This window comes from Stegodyphus dumicola, chromosome 11, assembly GCF_044657685.1.
Source record: "Stegodyphus dumicola isolate Sdum_Otavi_A_Nest chromosome 11, ASM4465768v1".
Lineage (NCBI taxonomy): Eukaryota > Metazoa > Arthropoda > Arachnida > Araneae > Eresidae > Stegodyphus > Stegodyphus dumicola.
In genome coordinates, this window is record NC_140778.1 from 84,526,872 (window position 1) to 84,545,108 (window position 18,237).

The 18,237-nt window shown below is 35.0% G+C and overlaps 1 protein-coding gene across 2 annotated transcripts in view; it reads left to right on the plus strand.

Annotated features, from left to right (window-relative positions):
- LOC118199377 (MAM and LDL-receptor class A domain-containing protein 1-like) overlaps positions 1 to 18,237 on the plus strand; it is a 344,431-nt gene that overhangs the window by 182,180 nt on the left and 144,014 nt on the right. For both annotated transcript variants that reach the window (XM_085826944.1, XM_085826943.1), the window contains exons 39-44: positions 6,554 to 6,639; positions 7,681 to 7,848; positions 10,703 to 10,799; positions 12,745 to 12,906; positions 15,155 to 15,334; positions 16,736 to 16,834. In XM_085826944.1, the coding sequence (XP_085683070.1) occupies positions 6,554 to 6,639; positions 7,681 to 7,848; positions 10,703 to 10,799; positions 12,745 to 12,906; positions 15,155 to 15,334; positions 16,736 to 16,834 (792 nt within the window). The remainder of the gene's footprint in view (positions 1 to 6,553; positions 6,640 to 7,680; positions 7,849 to 10,702; positions 10,800 to 12,744; positions 12,907 to 15,154; positions 15,335 to 16,735; positions 16,835 to 18,237) is intronic.

Sequence of the window (18,237 nt, forward strand, 5' to 3'; positions counted from 1 at the left end):
AATTTTCTTTTCACTTACTTCTGTCTCTCATTGGCTTCCCCTTGTACTTGTCGTTTTTCCACCTCTGGAACTTGTACCTGCTGTGTCTGCCGTGCCGGATCCTGCAAAAGATCTGAAAAGATTTGCATTTTATTACGATAGAAGTAGGGCTTGATTTGATCAATGTTTGCGGAACAGGTTTCACCATTTCTTGCTTTTAACACTACAACAGCGTGAGTTATTTTTTCTATAACATATGGTCCCTCAAATCGTGGAAAACTTTTGGCAGTTTTATCTTCTGGTGCTGAAGAAAGTGAATGCTTAATTTTTAAAACTTCATCGCCTACTTTATAAGTTACTCCCCGTCGTTTCAAATCATAATATAGCTTCTGTTTTCTTTGTGCTACTTCCGTATTCTTTTTTGCTTCTTTTATTAGTTTTTCTATATCACCCATTTTAAATTCTGGGGCTCTTTGTTGCACATAAAATAATTTATCTAACGGTGTTATAATCTTTCTGCCTAGAAATAACTCAGCAGGAGTTTTAAACATGATACCCGTTGTATCATGTTTTGCGGTCCTAAGGGCGAAAGCAAATTCATTGACATAGTTATCCCAGCTTTTATGAAAATTTTTAACATAACTACGGATAATTTTCGCTATATTTCTGTTGACCCGTTCCGCTATATTTGATTGCGGCCGATACGGGACCATTTTTAAATGACGTATGCCCAGTTTTTGGCACATGTCTTCAAATATATTACTTACAAATTGAGGACCATTATCCGATATAACTTTTAGGGGCGCCCCGTATTTTAAAATATATTTATTTAAAATAGAATCAGTAACTAATTTCGCGGAGGCTCGTTTTAAGGGAACAATTTCGGTCCATTTACTAAAATGATCAACCATAACAAGGAGATAGCGACTTTTATTTAACTGACTTTTTGGGAAAGGGTCCAATAAATCGATGCCAATTATTTCATTTGGAAATTCGGATTTAATACTATTTAGAAACCCGGCCGGGCGGAAATTAATATAATTAACGGCTTGACATGTTGGGCAGGACTGGACATACGCCCTTGTTAACTTTTGCAGTTCAGGAAAGTAGACTGCCTCGCGTACGCGTTGGATAGTTTTTCGAATACCAGCATGAGAAGCTAAAGGGCTGTCATGGAGCTCCTGCAGGATATTTAATCTAAGACTAGCTGGGATAACAGGTCGAAATTCGTTGTTGGAATTCGTAGTTTTTGTGTAGAATAATAGACCATCTATTAGTTCGTAATGGGCCGCCCTATTTCTTATCGCCACAATATCTTGGTGGCTAAAATTTTCAGGATCCTTCAAATACTCATAAATACTTCCAAACTCAGGATCCTTACCCAGTTCGGTTATTACAGTTTCTCGGGAATTTATTGTACATGCTGTCAGCATTGCCATCTTTACGGTATTGCCTTGTTCGTCTATTTTAATCCTTGATAGGGCATCTGCTACGATATTTTCCTTTCCAGGGGTATGCTTGATTACCAGATTATATTCTTGCAGCTTGAGTGCCCATCTTATTAACCTTGGGGATAAATTTTTCCCTGAGTACAATCTAGTTACCGCCGCATGATCAGAGTATACTGTTATCGGCGCCTTTCCAAAATAGACTCGGAACTTTTGCACTGCTAACAGAACTGCAAGTGCCTCTCTCTCGGTCGCGGAATAGTTTCTTTGTGTTTGATTTAAAGTTCGGCTAAAAAATGCCACGGACTGCTGATTTTGCGAAAGTACCGCTCCTGCCGCATAATCCGAAGCATCCGCTGAAATTTCTAAATTTTCATCCTTTTAAATACTTCCAAACTCAGGATCCTTACCCAGTTCGGTTATTACAGTTTCTCGGGAATTTATTGTACACGCTGTAAGCATTGCCATCTTTACGGTATTGCCTTGTTCGTCTATTTTAATCCTTGATAGGGCATCTGCTACGATATTTTCCTTTCCAGGGGTATGCTTGATTACCAGATTATATTCTTGCAGCTTGAGTGCCCATCTTATTAACCTTGGGGATAAATTTTTCCCTGAGTACAATCTAGTTACCGCCGCATGATCAGAGTATACTGTTATCGGCGCCTTTCCAAAATAGACTCGGAACTTTTGCACTGCTAACAGAACTGCAAGTGCCTCTCTCTCGGTCGCGGAATAGTTTCTTTGTGTTTGATTTAAAGTTCGGCTAAAAAATGCCACGGACTGCTGATTTTGCGAAAGTACCGCTCCTACCGCATAATCCGAAGCATCCGCTGAAATTTCTAAATTTTCATCCTTTTCAGGAAATTTCAACACAGGGGCTTGCGTTAATGATTGTTTTAATTTTTCGAAAGCACTATTGGCTTCGGCCGTCCACGAGAATCTTGGCTTTTTCCTTTTTAATTTTAACAATGGCTCAGCGATAGCCGCAAAATCTTTTATAAAGGACCTATAATATGAACAAAGTCCTAGAAAAGAAGAGAGCTTTTTGCCGTGTTTGGAGTCGGATACTTTTGTACAGCGATTATTTTTGATTCATCTGTCTCGTTCCCTTTTTGAGATATTTTGTAACCTAAATATTTTAATTCAGGGGCTGCAAATTTGCACTTTTCGACATTAACTTTTAGACCGGCCTCATTTAATAAAGAAAACACCTGTCTTAAATCCTGTACATGTTGGTCTAGATTATCACTAGTAATAATGATATCGTCTAAATAGATAAATGTGGACTTTCCAAGAACAGGTCTTAACACAATGTCCATGCATCGCTGAAATGTTGCCGGGGCGCCTGAAAGGCCAAACGGCATACGCAAAATTGCATAAGTGCCAGACTTGGTTATAAAAGCAGTCTTAGGCACGTCCTCAGGCCTCACCCCTATTTGAAAATAACCAGTCGTTAAGTCTAAAGTCGTCATAAATTTGGTTGATTTTATGTTCCTTAAAATTTCTTCTATGATCGGTAACGGATATACCGGATATTTCGTTATGGAATTTAATTTACGGTAATCAATAGCGAATCTCCACCTTTTTGGATGCTCCAAAGGATAGTCATTATTTTTCTTACATAAAACCACCGGGCTAGCATAACTACTTGAGATGGGCGTTATGATCTTTTTACGTAGCATATCGGTAATATGCCATTCTATAATTTTTTCCTTATTCTTATCATACCGGTATGGTTTTTGACGAACTGGCAATGCATCTCCGGTGTCAATACTATGGTTAGTAACCTGAGTAAATCCTGGAATATCACTAAATAACGAAGCAAATTCACTTACCACTTGTCGGATTCTATCTTGCTCGTCATTAGGCAGGTGGTCAAGATTTAACCTTGGCGGTTCAGCCTTTTCTACACGCACTGGTTTCATTGTCAGCTTAAGGGACGCTTCATTAAAATCCAGTGTAGCTTGTGCGTCTGAAAGAAAATCTATCCCCAAGATTAAATGTGCTTGCAGATTCTTTACTATAAAAAACATCACCTTTATTTGTTCGTCCTTGATACGGATATACAAAGGTACTTTACCTACGCACTTACATTTTTCTCCTTGCGCCGCTAATACTGTCGTATTATCCGCATTATATATGCGGTATTTGCGAAAATACTTCCTAAAAAACTGTTCTGCCACACAGGAACACTGCGCGCCGGTATCCAGGAGTGCGGTGGCTGGGATATTATTCACCAAGACTTCAATCTTCGGAAGAGTCAAATTTTTCACCATTACTGTATTTAACTTGTAGGAAGAGGGGTTTTCGTGGCCTTCGGATTTCCGCACCCTCTCGTCAGCAGAAATCCGTTTTAGTTTAAATTATTTTTCCTTTCCGTGCTTTCCTTCTTTTTCCCCTGGCCTTGAGACTTTTTTCCTGGGTTGCTATTGAACTGTCGACGTTCGCCGGCTGTTTTTGAATGCTCGGGTTTCCTTGCCCACTGATTCGCTTTTTCTCCGTAGCCATGTGCTTGAGTTTGCTGTAGTCTTGGCGTACCAAATTGGTTTCGCTGTTGATATTGGCGTCTTCTTTCGACGTCCGCCGTTCTTCTACTTTCAAACTGGATTGCTAGCTCAAATAACTTTTCCAGTGTAGTCGGATTTCTTAATTCAATAAAGTCTTGCACTTGGGGCAGTAACCTCGGCAAAATCACTTGAATTATTTCAGGATCCGGACGGTTTCCATACAAGAGCTTGAAAACGTGAATTTTTCTTAAAATAAAGCTCGAGAGGTTTTCGATTCTTTGTTGATATATACTGAAAAGTTCCGTTTCTAATTTCGCACGATCCCTTACAACAGGGAAGGCTTTTAGTAGGGCAGTCTTGAAATTTTCGTAAGTATAGGTGGGACTTCCTGCTTGACCCAAGAGACTTCTGCCTATACATTTGAACCAGTTAAGCGCTTGGCCCCTCAAAGCGCTGGTAGCTAAGGTAACTTTTTGAAACTCGTGCACGGGGTAGAGCATGAAGTGGTCATCCAATTTTTCCAAAAAACTGGTTACCGGTGAGTTTCCGTTAAACGTTGCTTCTGGTTTCATCGAAGCGCGCATGGTCTGGACGATGTAACCGAATCCTTCCAGGGCGGCAGCTGGCATTTCTGGATTCTGAGCCGTTCCTGCAGGCAGCACAGGTTCTTCTTGAAACTCGGCCATGGTTATTCTTCTTCGTTGGGCGCCACTATCAGGTTCAATATTCCTTCTAACCTTCTTCGGGAACATACAAGGACCTGACTAGGAACAGAGAGCTTACTAAAGCTATGTTCACTAATTTGTAGTAAGTAGACAGGATACAGACGAAGGGTATACAAAAACCCTTTATTTTTCTCTATATACAATAACTTCCGTACTTCGGAATACAATGACCCGCCACTCGGGGTCTAACGTAAAAGTATAAAAATAAAACTAAACTCTAATTTAACTCTAGAATAATACACGTGGAAGATTGGCCTTATAATAACAGGAAGCGTATGTAGCACAGAGACTGTGAACACTACAATACGTTTAATTTATCAAGAGGATTAAAACCTCTGGCCTGGAAGGCAAACAGCAACTGCGTAACTTCTAAGGTAAGCGGCCTGCGTTGACTCACTGCTTCCTCTCTCTCGCTTGGCAAAAAGGCCACACTTAAATACTTGGCGTTCGCCAGACAAACTTTGCATAAAAACCTTCACGCTTATAATTCTGGCCGGAAGTAGAAAATAAGAAGTGATAGTAAAGATTTAAAATAAAATAAACGTTAGTAAAACTTAAGATCCTTACATGGCTTGTACATAATTTATGTCTGAGCTCTGTCATATTGATGGAAATATCTTGATGGGAGCTCTGTTGGGAATTGATGTCTAAAAGAAAATGGCAGAGAGCTGATACTAATTTCAAAGTGTAACTTGTTTTGAATGTAATTTGCTTCATAATATTTTTCAGTAATTAAATTAACAAAATAGAAAATTTCTTTGCAAAACAATGGAACTATCAATGGAAAAACTAAACTATTTCACTATTATAGCTCATCACTTGTTTTTTAGTGAATACATTTAGGCCCAAAAAAAGGGAATTATGAATTTTTCTCTGACATGTTGAGTAGCTGTACATAAAAATTAGTTTAACCATAGGAAACCGAAACCTTCGCTAACCTGTATGCTTAAAATACCGAAACGCCTGAAATTCCTTTCGAGATTCACAGCAATTTCCTCCTCTCCCCGTCCCTTAACGCCCAAAGAGGTCTAAGGATTTCAAATGGCATCCTTTATACTTTCTAACAAAGAAGCTTCCATTCTTTTACGACAAGCTGTCTGCAGTAAACTGATACAATGGATTGGGGGAATTTTATACCTTAAAAAGAGAAGAAAACAACGTCACATTCTCGACCGTTTCGGTGGTTGTGGTTGTTTCAATGAGAGACCATCTCGGTCGTTTTGGCCTTGAAAGGGTTAAAAGTCTATTAATAAGGATTAGTAAGTCTATCTGCCTGAATTAATTTAATGCACATTTTACAAGTGCTTAGACACTTTCGTTATAAATATATTTGCTAATATATCTATGACTACGAAGAGAAATCTTATATTATGAAAATATTTCATTGTTCATGATTTCGCAGTAAAAAAGTCGATTGGGTGTTAAACGAAACATTTGAGGCAATGTTGTGTGAAAGTTATTTTTTTCCATAAAAGATTACATAATTTTAAAAAAATACAGAGTTTAGTAAGTTTTAATTTTCGAGTTTAGAAGAAATATATATTTTAAGTTTCTAATTAAAATTTTTATAAAAGAAATTCATTCAGATCTCTGTGAATTTTATCTAATTATTTAGAAGAAGTAATTTACACTCACATATTTATTCTTTTTGAAATGAATTAAATTAAATACCAGTTTATAAATAACACTGATAAATTATGCACATTTTTATGACACAAGGAATTTGGAACACACTGTTTGCAAAATGAAGGTAAAGCATTTCATAGTTGAATTTTAAACAACATAATGCTCAATATATATAAGCATAATATTTTTTTTTAATTTTTAAGTGTAGAAATTTTCAATAACAACTCTTAAATTTCAATTTCTAATAAATGCATGCTTATTATAGGGCAATTTTTATTTTTGCCTGGAAGAATAAGAACTGTACCAGCTCGACTCATTGGACCGATGCTTCAACCTGCTGAAGATTGTCAGGTACTATATTTTATACAAGTTTTTATGCTTATTTATATGCTGAATTGTTTAATATTTAAAAAATGAGGAAATGTACTGTGTTGTGACTTCGAAAACAGTACATTTTTATAATATATCGACATCTCCTGTTAAAAATTAACGATTCGATAATTAGTTTTTTAGTAAATAAATCAAATTTAAATAAAATCCATTTTCTTCTATTCAAAATAAAGAAGAGGATTAAGAATTTCCTAAATTTAATTAAATAAAAATAAATTTAAAAAGGAACGCATTTGTATTAAAATTCTCGCTGTAACGTATACCAATTTTAAAAACTAATTTATGTACATTCGTAAATTTTAACATCAGAGTTTGTCATAAAAGAACATTTCATTTTAACCCAAAACCATCCGGCAACTATTATTTTGCTTCTTTCGATGGTTTTCTGCTTTTCAAGCTAGTAAATTTCCTCTTTATCCCTTTCTTCATTTTCCCCCTATTCTATCAAGTTACCGCTACTCTTCTTTATTCTGTTCACTTTATGTCTTTTTTTTTTCTTTTGGTAAACTACAAATATTTTCTGCAGTCTGTCATTACAGCATAAACATATTTGTTAAACTTATGCAGCACATGGTTTATAACAATAGAGGGCATAAAATAAAAGTACCCAAAATTATTTCCGAAGATTTTTCGCGATTTTGTGCTTTGTAAACCTTAGAAACTGTAAAGTATAACAGTGAACTCTATGATACAAAGGAAGATATACACTTTCGCACTTATTCTCGTTACGCTAGAACTTACTTCAATGTTCTTTAAACATGTTTAAAACTTTGATTGACTAATTTCTTATGATGGAATTTGTAAAAATAACGAAGAATTCTTAAAACGCGTATTCTTTTTTTTTTTTTTTTGTTTTTTTTTTTTTTGTTTTTTTTTTTTGGTTGTTTCATGTCTTCTTACTAAATTATATCTTTCGAAACTGAATTTATCTAAGTTACTAATTTGAAATCACGGTTTCATATTTAACTATGAAATATCTGAATTCTTATAACCCACATATAGATTCGCCTCTACTTCGACATCCGTGGAAGAGGACCGATATCGCTCCAAGTCAAGACAAGAACTGAAATAAATGGAGAAGAGAAAGTTGTGTGGACTAGAGAAGATCCAACAGAAGGCTACTTTTTCGTGGAAGACAGAATTACTTTTAAAGAAACAAAGAGTTATCAGGTAAGAATTTACATATATGAGCAGGTTTTAAGCGACGAAAGTCTCTTTGTGCGAGGCAGTTTGTTTAGAGATGTATTGATAAAATCATCGCGTGTTTATAAAACATGTCCGTGTCCTATATACTACGGGGCATCCTCCTATCAAATATATCAAAAACAAACTTCGTACTGTCAAATGCAATCAAAATAACAACTGCAAAATCTTGAGTGAGTATCTTCACAATATAAAAAAATATGGTATACAACTGCCATAGAAAAGATTCTTATTCATGGCGCATCTGCTTGGGGCACAGAATTCAATAAGACAGTTAACCTCAGTTCAACATCTTTTTCTGCTTACAATTACCAAAGCATTTAGAACAACACCTCTACAGATTATCTCAGACATTCCTCAAATAATTTTAACCCTACAAAAAAAAAAAAAAAAAAAAAAAAAAAAAAAAAAAAGTTGCACGTTCAAGAGAGAAAGTACCTACAATTCCAATACCTACCTTCCAGAAGATTATGAGGAAGAAAATATAAAACATCATCCAAATTAATTTCATTCAGAAAATATAACATCAAATTCAAACATAAATGGTTTTCAAATCAAAATTTATACAGACGGATCAAAAACGGAAATAGGAAATTCGTAGTGCCTACTGTGTATTTTATAGCAATAAATTCATACACACCTGGAAATCAAAAATGATTCAAACTAATTCAATATTTTAAGCTGAATTACTAGAAATAAGGAAAGCCATAGTATACGCAAAGCAACTTTCAACAGCCAGCTATATATTTCAATATCTCACAGTGCCTCAAAAATACAAGCAGTAACAGGTAAAAATAAATTACCTTTAATCCGAGACATACAACTCCTACTTGCTAATTTTCATAAAGAATACATACCAAAACTCCAATGGACAAAAGCTCACAAAGGAACATTTGGAAATGAATTAGCAGATACATTAGCAAAGAGAGGCAGCAAACACTACTACTATTCCGACATTTTTTCCACTTCCAAATCCTATTTCATTAATAAAATCAAGACTAGAAAGCGATTTAATAACACAATGGAATGCAAATTGGTCAAGAGACAATACAGTCAGACGAACATACTTATTCTTACCAAAACCATCAAGGAATTTAATAACTTCAAATAATTCAATAACTTATTTCCCTCTTACCTCACACGGACCTTTTATTTCATATCTTCATCGTTTTGGCTTCCATCATGCTGACAACTGTATCTGTGGCTCAATAGGAACAATAGATCATTATAGGTTCGAATGCTCAATAACCAAAGATCTCCACTTTCGCTCCTTTACAGCTGTCAACGTACAAATCTGTTTGAAGCAACTTCTTAAAAGTAATTTTCTTCGTAATAAACTATATAACTTAATGAAATATCTCATAGAAAACTGTGATCATTTAAAAGGAACATAAAGTATATCCAATATTTAAGATAATATTTTAAGATTTTTCGTCTCAGCAGCTGTTACAGAACTTTCAAATTAGAATTAATTAATTTTTTCTATATCTATCTATCTATCTATATCAAATGTTTTCTCATAACTCTATTTAATGTGTATATTTATGTATAATGACTTAATATATACATCCAAACTTCATAGATTATAAAATTTAAATAAACATGGTCCCACTGAGTGAGCAATAAAGCTGAAAGTCTTCTTGGCGGCACAGTTGCTCACTCGGTAGTCTCCTGTCCTTATAGGATATAGCTACTTCTATTAGACCATGCAAACCGAAATTTTAAAGCTGTAAAATTGTAAGCTTATTAATAAATTGCCTTTTCTTTAAATTTATAGAACGATTGTCTCGGAAAATTTTGATTTTATAGTATATTTTCAATCTAATCACTTACGAGACTTACAAGTCTAAGTAATATTTTGAATGTTTTCTTAAAGCAACAAAAATGCAACTGAAAAGTAACAAAATTCAGTGCAGAAAATGTAAATTAATTTTAATAAAGAAGATATTTTAGGGAAATTTTATAAAATGTTTTAAATATTTAAGAACTGTATATACGGTTGGAAATCTGAAAATTATGTTATTTAATTAACATCTTCAGCTTTATCTGTCCACCAGAGCCTAAACGGTAACTGAACGTCGAGCGGTCACTGAACAATGGTAGTTGGTTCGAGGTTCGAATCCCGCGAACGGGCTGCCTGCATGGGCGTTTTCGTCGTTTTACCTATGTGTAACGTGTATACTAGCCAGTTTCCCTCAGAAAATTCTCCACGAAGACATCCCTCCTTTTAGAGAGATAACCCTCGTGGCTTTGCCGTAATCACAGAAAACAACAATCAGCTTTATTTAATAGAAATCCTTTATCACATTTCTTTATTACTCTTTTGGTACCACATTTGTAGCGTTTTTATTCTAAAAATTCTTTGACTTATAATAGGAAAATATGTACTTTGTTTTCTACATAACATTTATATTTCTAATCTAATAGGGAAACATTTTTATTTATTGATTGTATTGATGTAATCTCTGAAATATAAAACTGAACTCTATGTTACAACTCGAACGCGAAATAATCGAAAGTTTCTCTTCTGCCAATGGCAACGAGGAGTCGAAAAGGGGACTTGGAAGAGAGCGGTCACTGGCTCAGTTTCTCTCGATAGAATTTGATACGAAGGGGGGATAATCCCCATCTTTTGATTTGAAATTAATCTCGAATTATGTATATATTGTAATATAACAGATGTGTGTAAATAAAAGTCATTAAGACTTATTTGAAGTAGTGATTTGAATCGAATATACAAATCGAAAGCTCTTCTAAATAGAAAAATGGGCTATAGAAATAACACTTTACATAAAATATTCAAATTATATCTGTTTTTCAGGTGATTATCGAAGGTTCTATTGCCATATCTAAAGGAAAAGTAAACTACATAGCCGTGGATGATGTGTCTTTTAACCACAAATGCGTGCCTCAAATAAGTAAGATCCTATTTTTGTTTGCTTGTTTTCTGAATATATACTTTCGTATACTATACTTTATATATACTTTCGTTTACCGACTTTTCATAGCTAACCATGAAAACTGATTTTGTATAATTAGCAGATTAGTATTTGAGGGGGGAAAGCATATATATTTATGCGCAAACTTTGAGAAAATGTATTTTCTATTGCATTTTTTTTTTTTTTTTGTTTTTTTTTGTTTAATATATTGCAAAGTTCATCCTTAATTCTATCAGGTAGTTTCTAATAAACACGTAATTAAATGATCAAATTATATGATAAATGCTTCTAGATGTTTAGGTTATTTAAACAACATGACATCTTAAAAATGTGAAAAATTAAAAAATTCAGTTTTAAGAATATAAACTTAAAAATCGAATCTCAGATTCTGGATATATTTGAGATTCGAATTTTCGGTTTAAAATGAATTTTAATGTCTTAAATGAAAATTTAATTAAATCTTTTTTTCGGTTTTTGATCTCAGGTGAACCAGAAGAATGAAACATATTAATCGACTTTTACGAAACTTTAATTCATTTTGCCCTGTTGAGTTCTGAATTAGAGTTTCAGTAAAAAGAGATTAATTTTTTATGTTTTTTTTCCCCTTTTCACGTTAAACCTCTTATCCACGGTTGCAATTATTAATATTGTTTAGGAATTCTTTGCTTTGATTCCAATTTAATTTTAACTTTAGAGGCTTTAAGTTTATATAATATGTGTGTGTGTATGTGTATTAAAAAATTACGGTTTTTAATAATAATTTTTCTTCTGTTTTGATATATGTGTGATATAATATATGTGTGTGTATGTGTATAAAAAATTACGGTTTTTAATAATAAATTTTCTTCTGTTTTGATAGTATAATATAAGTGTACCTAATTTTACCTAAATCTATTTAAAATAATGCATTTAACAGAAATTTCCGAGACCTAATTCTATTTTTATTGCGATCGTTTACATATATCCAAGATTCATGTATCATGACATAATTTTTTCATTTTGGTCCGAATAATTGTTTCTCATAGAGAATTCTGTAACGCGTTCTGCTTTCGGTGATACGTCGTGGAGAAAGATGATGCACTTTACGCTTTTTTCGCCTTTTTAAAATTCAAGTCAGCATTAATCACTTGGTTTACAGTTGACACTGAGTATCTTAATGATTATGCAATTGTCCTTTGACTTCGAAGATTTTCCTTTAACATTTATGTGTGTGTATGTGTGATTATGGCAAAGCCTCGAGGACTATCTGCCTAAGGGGAGGGATGCCTTCGTGAAGAACTTTCTAAGGGAAAGTGGCTCGTGTGCACGTTACACTTGGGGAAAACCATGAAAGCGCCCTTTCGAGGGATTCGAACCTCGGACCGAATCGGCCGCTGGTGGGCCCTCTTTTAACATTCAATTTCTTACCTTTGCAACATTCGAAACACTCCATTTTTCCTTTGTATACTTATTTTGAACAATTTTTGAAGCCAAACTTTGATGTTTTTTTTTTCTTTCTTATTGACAATATTATCTATCGTTGCTTTAGTTGCCGAAATATCATGGCTTTCAGAGCATGTTTTGCTATAAATTTGAGTATTTTACATAGCCTTCCGTTTCATTGCTCCTTCAAAAGCGCCATTTTGCATGAAAACAATATTTTCAAGTAGCAGACGATAATTTACGCCTTCAAAAATATAGCTGCAGCTAAAGAAAAGTTTTACAAGCAGACGAGTTTTTTACAGTAAAACAAAATCGTCTAAAAATGTGCGAACAGCGTTAGTATAACAATATTTTTTTATAATAATTCTGTTTTTCTATTTGTTAATTTTCCTAGCTAATACAGATTTGATTGAAAAAGAACACTTTACTTACAAATCGCTTAATTACATAATGTACAACTAATGTTTATTTCAATAATTTTAAAACTACTATATATTTTCAGCTCCAATTCCAACGGCTCCACCAGTACTATCTACACCAACGCCAACAAAGAAATGCCAGTATGGTCAGTTTAGATGCACAAGTAAAGACGAGTGCATTCCCATAGCTCAGAAATGTGACTTTAAAGAAGACTGTTCAGATGGCTCTGACGAGCATTTCTGTGGTATTTAAATTTCTATACTTATCTTTGATATATTTAATTATTGAACATAATACAGCAAAAAAAAATGAAGATATTTTATAAGTAGCTAGAACTGTTTATTTAAGTATATTGCACATGTTTCTTTATGTTCAAGAGAAACTATTATGTTTGATTAAATTAAACTGGAGTTGCAGCAATGTGCGTTTGTGCTTAATTAAGCGTAGAAATCTGATTGGTAAAATTATGCAAACAGCATACAACAGGCGACAATGATTAGCATTCTATCAGCAGATAGTTTTTATTATTTCAGAAAACATCACTTGCTTAACAATAGACAAAAATTATGATCACTTATCTAAAATCTTGTTGGTCCAACTTTACATCTCATCACAGTTTCACTACATGCGGGCATGAACTCTCTGAACTTCTGGTAGGTTTTTCCAGGCAAAGCACATCAAATGTCCAAGCTCTTCAGTTCGCGTAAATTAATGTCCAGTTCTTTAGTTCAGTTCGCGCTTCTTCGAGTTCATGATCCACCACCGCCTATTCGGTGGTGGATCATGAACTCGAAGAAGCATCCCCACAGATATTCAGACTGGTTGGAGATCTGGGAATTGGACGATCAGGTAAATAGACTAAACTCTAAAGAACGTTTCTTAAATCACCTAGACACAATCTTGGATTTGAATAAATACAAAATTGTGGTAGGGAATACTGTCTTGCTGAACAGTCCACTGCTTTTGGAAAACAGACTCAGGGATTGGATGTAACTGGGATGTCCATCACCAGGATTGCATTGCACCAGGATTGGATGTACTGGGATGTACGTGATACACAAGAACATAAATTTAGTCCATAGCTTTCATGTTTCAGCGTGGAATATACCCGTCGTGTATTGACCCAACAGTAAATAGACATCCCGTCCAATGGGCAAATTTCGACCCTTGCTGTTGATATGATGCAAGAGAAATCAGGTGTCTTCTAACAAGGTCAGGTTTCTTCTGACATTTCCACAGTTCAATGACGATGTCCTTTGAAAGCGTAAATGGCAATGATGTAGTGTAAACAATGGAACCTTGGTGGATCTTCGGTAGCAGAGTCCCATATCGAAAAATGTACGCTGAAATGTGTGTTTTGAAATGCTTCTGCTTTTGCCTGCGTTAAAAATTATTGGCAAATTAAGCTATGGAAGGGCACTGATTAAGTTTGAGTCACAGTCTAGTGCAACTATTGCCTTTGAAAAGACATAGATAACCAACGTCTAGAAATTTACTGCGCTTTTCACCGTAAGTAAGCCGCTTTATATAGAAATTAAATACAGCAACAAGCTAATAGCCAATTAGCTGGGCCATTTCTTAAGTGCTTCTTCCAAGGAATTGGCTACGACGGTATATCCTTTGCCAAATTCATTTAAATCTCTGACTTTAGCCATGACAAGAGCACAAAACAATCTGATTGATAACTGCGATTCCCTTACACGAGATTTATAACGCACTTTTCCGCTATGATTGGAACAACGTTAATCTGATTGGAAATTTTATTGATCTGACTAAATACATAACGAGGTGGCTCCTTAGATTTGAAGACTTGTGGCCATAATGTTTTGGCTATACAGTGTATATTCCTCTGCATTTACAGTTGGTATCCAAGTTTACCGGCGAATTTACGAATGCAATTTGTAGAACTGCTATTAAATTTACAGTGTAAATGTACTTTTATTAATAGTGTACATTAAAATAAACTTTAAAATGTTTCACCGGCATTTCATAATGTCTCTTTTTGAAAGTAGGAACGTTTGCGAGTAACTTTCCTCCCGTATGGAAAATATAAAATGAATACAATGTTTTCAATCGGTTCTACATTGATAAAACTATATTTGGAAACATATATATCCATGAAAGAGGCTCAAAGACCAGGAAAATATGCTGAGTATGTACTTAGTTCAGTATAAATATTTTTGAGTAAAATTTAAATATAACTTTACAAGAAATAATATAGGCTATAATAAGATCAATAATAAGCACCGAATACTGCACAGACTTTTCTCACATGTTTGCTGGTCCATACTCCTAACTATATGACAGCCGTGTTTAATGATGCAGAATAGTTGCGCAAAGAATAATAATTTATGAATACGTTAATAAGCTATTTCATATAAAAGACTGTAAAAATATACATTATATTATTAAATAATAATTGTATTAAATAAATATTCACTCAAATAACTCAATATTTATATATAATAAATAATATTTCTTTTGTCAAATAGGACAATGTGATTTTCACGAGGATATGTGCGGCCTTGTGAACGTGGCAACTTGGAGCAGCTACAAATGGCAACGAAAGCATGCAGAGGACTTTTCTCTATCTCAGAACACTACCGTTCCATCGACGGACAGTCAAGGAAACTCTGAAGGATACTTTGCAGTTCTTACCGGAAAACAATTCGGTAAGTGTTTATGAACTTTAAAAGTTTTCTGGATAACATAAGCTATTAAAAAATTAAATCAAACATCTTAGACCTATCATAAAATGTTTACAATACGCGGAAAGATAAAAGACGCTCATGCAATCCATAACTAATAAAGAATTTAAAATATTGACTGATAAGGTAAACAAGAACGTTCGTGCGGCTTTTGAGAACAGTTACTTTTGCCCGTTAGTGTAGTCAAATTAATTCTGATGACGTCATATGTTTCCATTTCTTTTAAACCTTATTCAGTAGAATTGTTCAGTGTATCGCACTTATCGCTATCGGTTGTGCAGGAAGCACACTTTTCGAAAGAACAATGTCTTTGGAAAGGAGATTTTAAGGCTTAGTTGGCTTTACGAATACCAATTAGGAAAATAAAATTGCAGAGGCCGGTAGAAGAATATATCCCCTGTTTCGAGAGACGTCAGTGAGTGAACGGACTGCTCAAAAGCGGTTCAGACAAAAGCGGGAAAAAATTTTGGTTGCCACAAAAACTAAAACTTTGAAAAAAATTTTGACGTCGACACAAAATAAAAACGAAACTTTAAAAAAGTATGACGTCATTTCAACCTGTCTATGTCACTTTCCGTTATTACATAGTCCAACATGGCAACGTCCACGCCCCTTTTCTATAGCGTCACTTCCGCTGTGCGGTTAGGATTTCTTACTACTTGCCCGACTGTATGTGTTACTTACACATAGAGGAAGCCGGACTGTTAAATTTTACATTCATTTATCTGGGTGGCTTTTGATATCAATTTTGAAGCGTCTCCATAAAATATTAGTTTAAAAAGATCTACAAAATAATTTAGGTTAATATAAAACGCCAAATAATGATTATTGGAGAAGTCAGACAACGAGAATCAACGTTATATTTGTAAATTTTGCAAGACTAGCTTCAATGGTCAGAAGCAAATTCCTCAGCTTTCTCAGAATTATTATTTCTGAGGAATTAGCAGAATTTCTGAGGAATTGACTCAGAATTTCTGAGGAATTAGCTCAGAAGCAAATTCCTCAGCTTTTAAAATGTAAAAAGATGGTTCTATGATTAAGCCATCGAAAGTAGTCTTGCAAAAATTTACAAATATAACGCTGATTCTTCTTGTTTGATTTCTCCAATCAGCTACAGAATAACTTGTTATTAATAATGAAAAGACCACGTGAAGTTATCGCTTTTATGCATTGATTATTTTCATTTTCATTTCAAACTTAAACCAAAATTGAAGTTCATGTAGTTATAAATTAAAGCTAGTATATACCTAACTAGGTCCATTGAGTTTTGGTTTATTAAGTAGTGCATTGAAAATGTTCAATGTAAATGTTTTATTTGCTTTTAATTGCTTAAACGTTTAGTAAAATGTTTTGTTTTCGTTCTAGGTTATTATAGTTATGCATCCACTATGCGAACGCCTCCGCTTGGAGCTATGTCTCATGCATGCAAATTGGAATTCTATTATCATTTAAACATAAGAGGAGGTATGTAAATTTGTTCTTTGTATAAATTTCACTTGAAACTTTAAACTGTTATTCTCAAATTCTAAATCGGGAAGGATTGGAAAGTACCCATTTTGATCGTTTTCGAATACATATGAACGATATTTTTGAGTGAGTGAGAATTTATGGGCGCAAAACCAAAGATGGTTAAAAATGCGCCAAACACAGGATGGTATGACTACAAATGATGAAATTAAAATACAATAAATAAAAACAAGTGGACAAATGTACCAAATCCAGAGGATGCAGTCATATAAAAACAAGGTAAAAGCACACATTAAAATCCAAGACACAATCCTCAAACCAAATTAAATTAGGTAGTAAAAGCCAGTCTCTTTTAAATAATACTCTGGTGTGCAAAAATTAAGGACGAGACGGATTTTTCAATATAACTTTGTACAAAAGCTTTCCAAATCAACACATTTAATACCGTAAGATCCCTAATACGTAAGGACATGAGTAATGTAAGCAACACTTACTAAAAGAGAAATCAGAGGGATAAAAAGAAGCTTTATTGAAAAAGTAGCATGGAGCGCAATGCGACTGAAGGCCGAAACATCCCTGTGATGGGTGTCCAGGAAGAAACATCCGGTCTTTAATAGGGGATATGATCTCCCCTGACTGGCTAGGCAGGTTTCACAGCGTCTGCCCATGCTAAGAATGAGGGTGTCAATGAGTTGTTGAGGCATTGCTGCCCATTCGTCTTGCAGCGCCAATCGAAGCTCCGGAATCGTTACTGGTGGTAAGGTACGAGCTGCCAAGCGTCTGCCTAGAAAATCCCATACATGCTCGATGGGATTGAGATCCGGAGATCGTGCCGGCCAATCCATACGTTCAATATCCTCACTCTCTAAGAGCTGTTCGGCAGCTACTGTGCGATGACATGGTGCATTGTCGTCCATGAAAAGGAACTGCGGACCCATAGCGCCTCTAAAAAGACACACATATGGAAGAAGAATCTCGTTACAATAACGGGTCCCGTTGACTGAACCTGCGTCGAAGATGTGAAGGTCTGTGCGACTACCAAGCATGATGCCTCCCCAAACGAGAACACTGCCACCTCCATACCTGTCCCTTTCAATGATGTTCGAGGGATGATTGCGGCTTCCCCGCTCTCTCCAGATGAGTATGCGATGAGAATCGCTACTCAGACTGAATCTGCTCTCATCTGTAAAGCGTACTCGTCCCCATTCATTGTCTCTCCAATTCCGGTGTTCCCGGCACCACAGAGAACGCCTTCTCCGACGGGCAGGCGTTAGAGGTACACACCGTATAGGGCGTCGTGCAAACAGACCACCACCGGCCACGGTAAAACGCGATATCGGTCGTCCAGTCGCCTGTGTCGTGTGTCTAGCGATTTCTCCCGCTGTCTGCCGCCTGTTTCT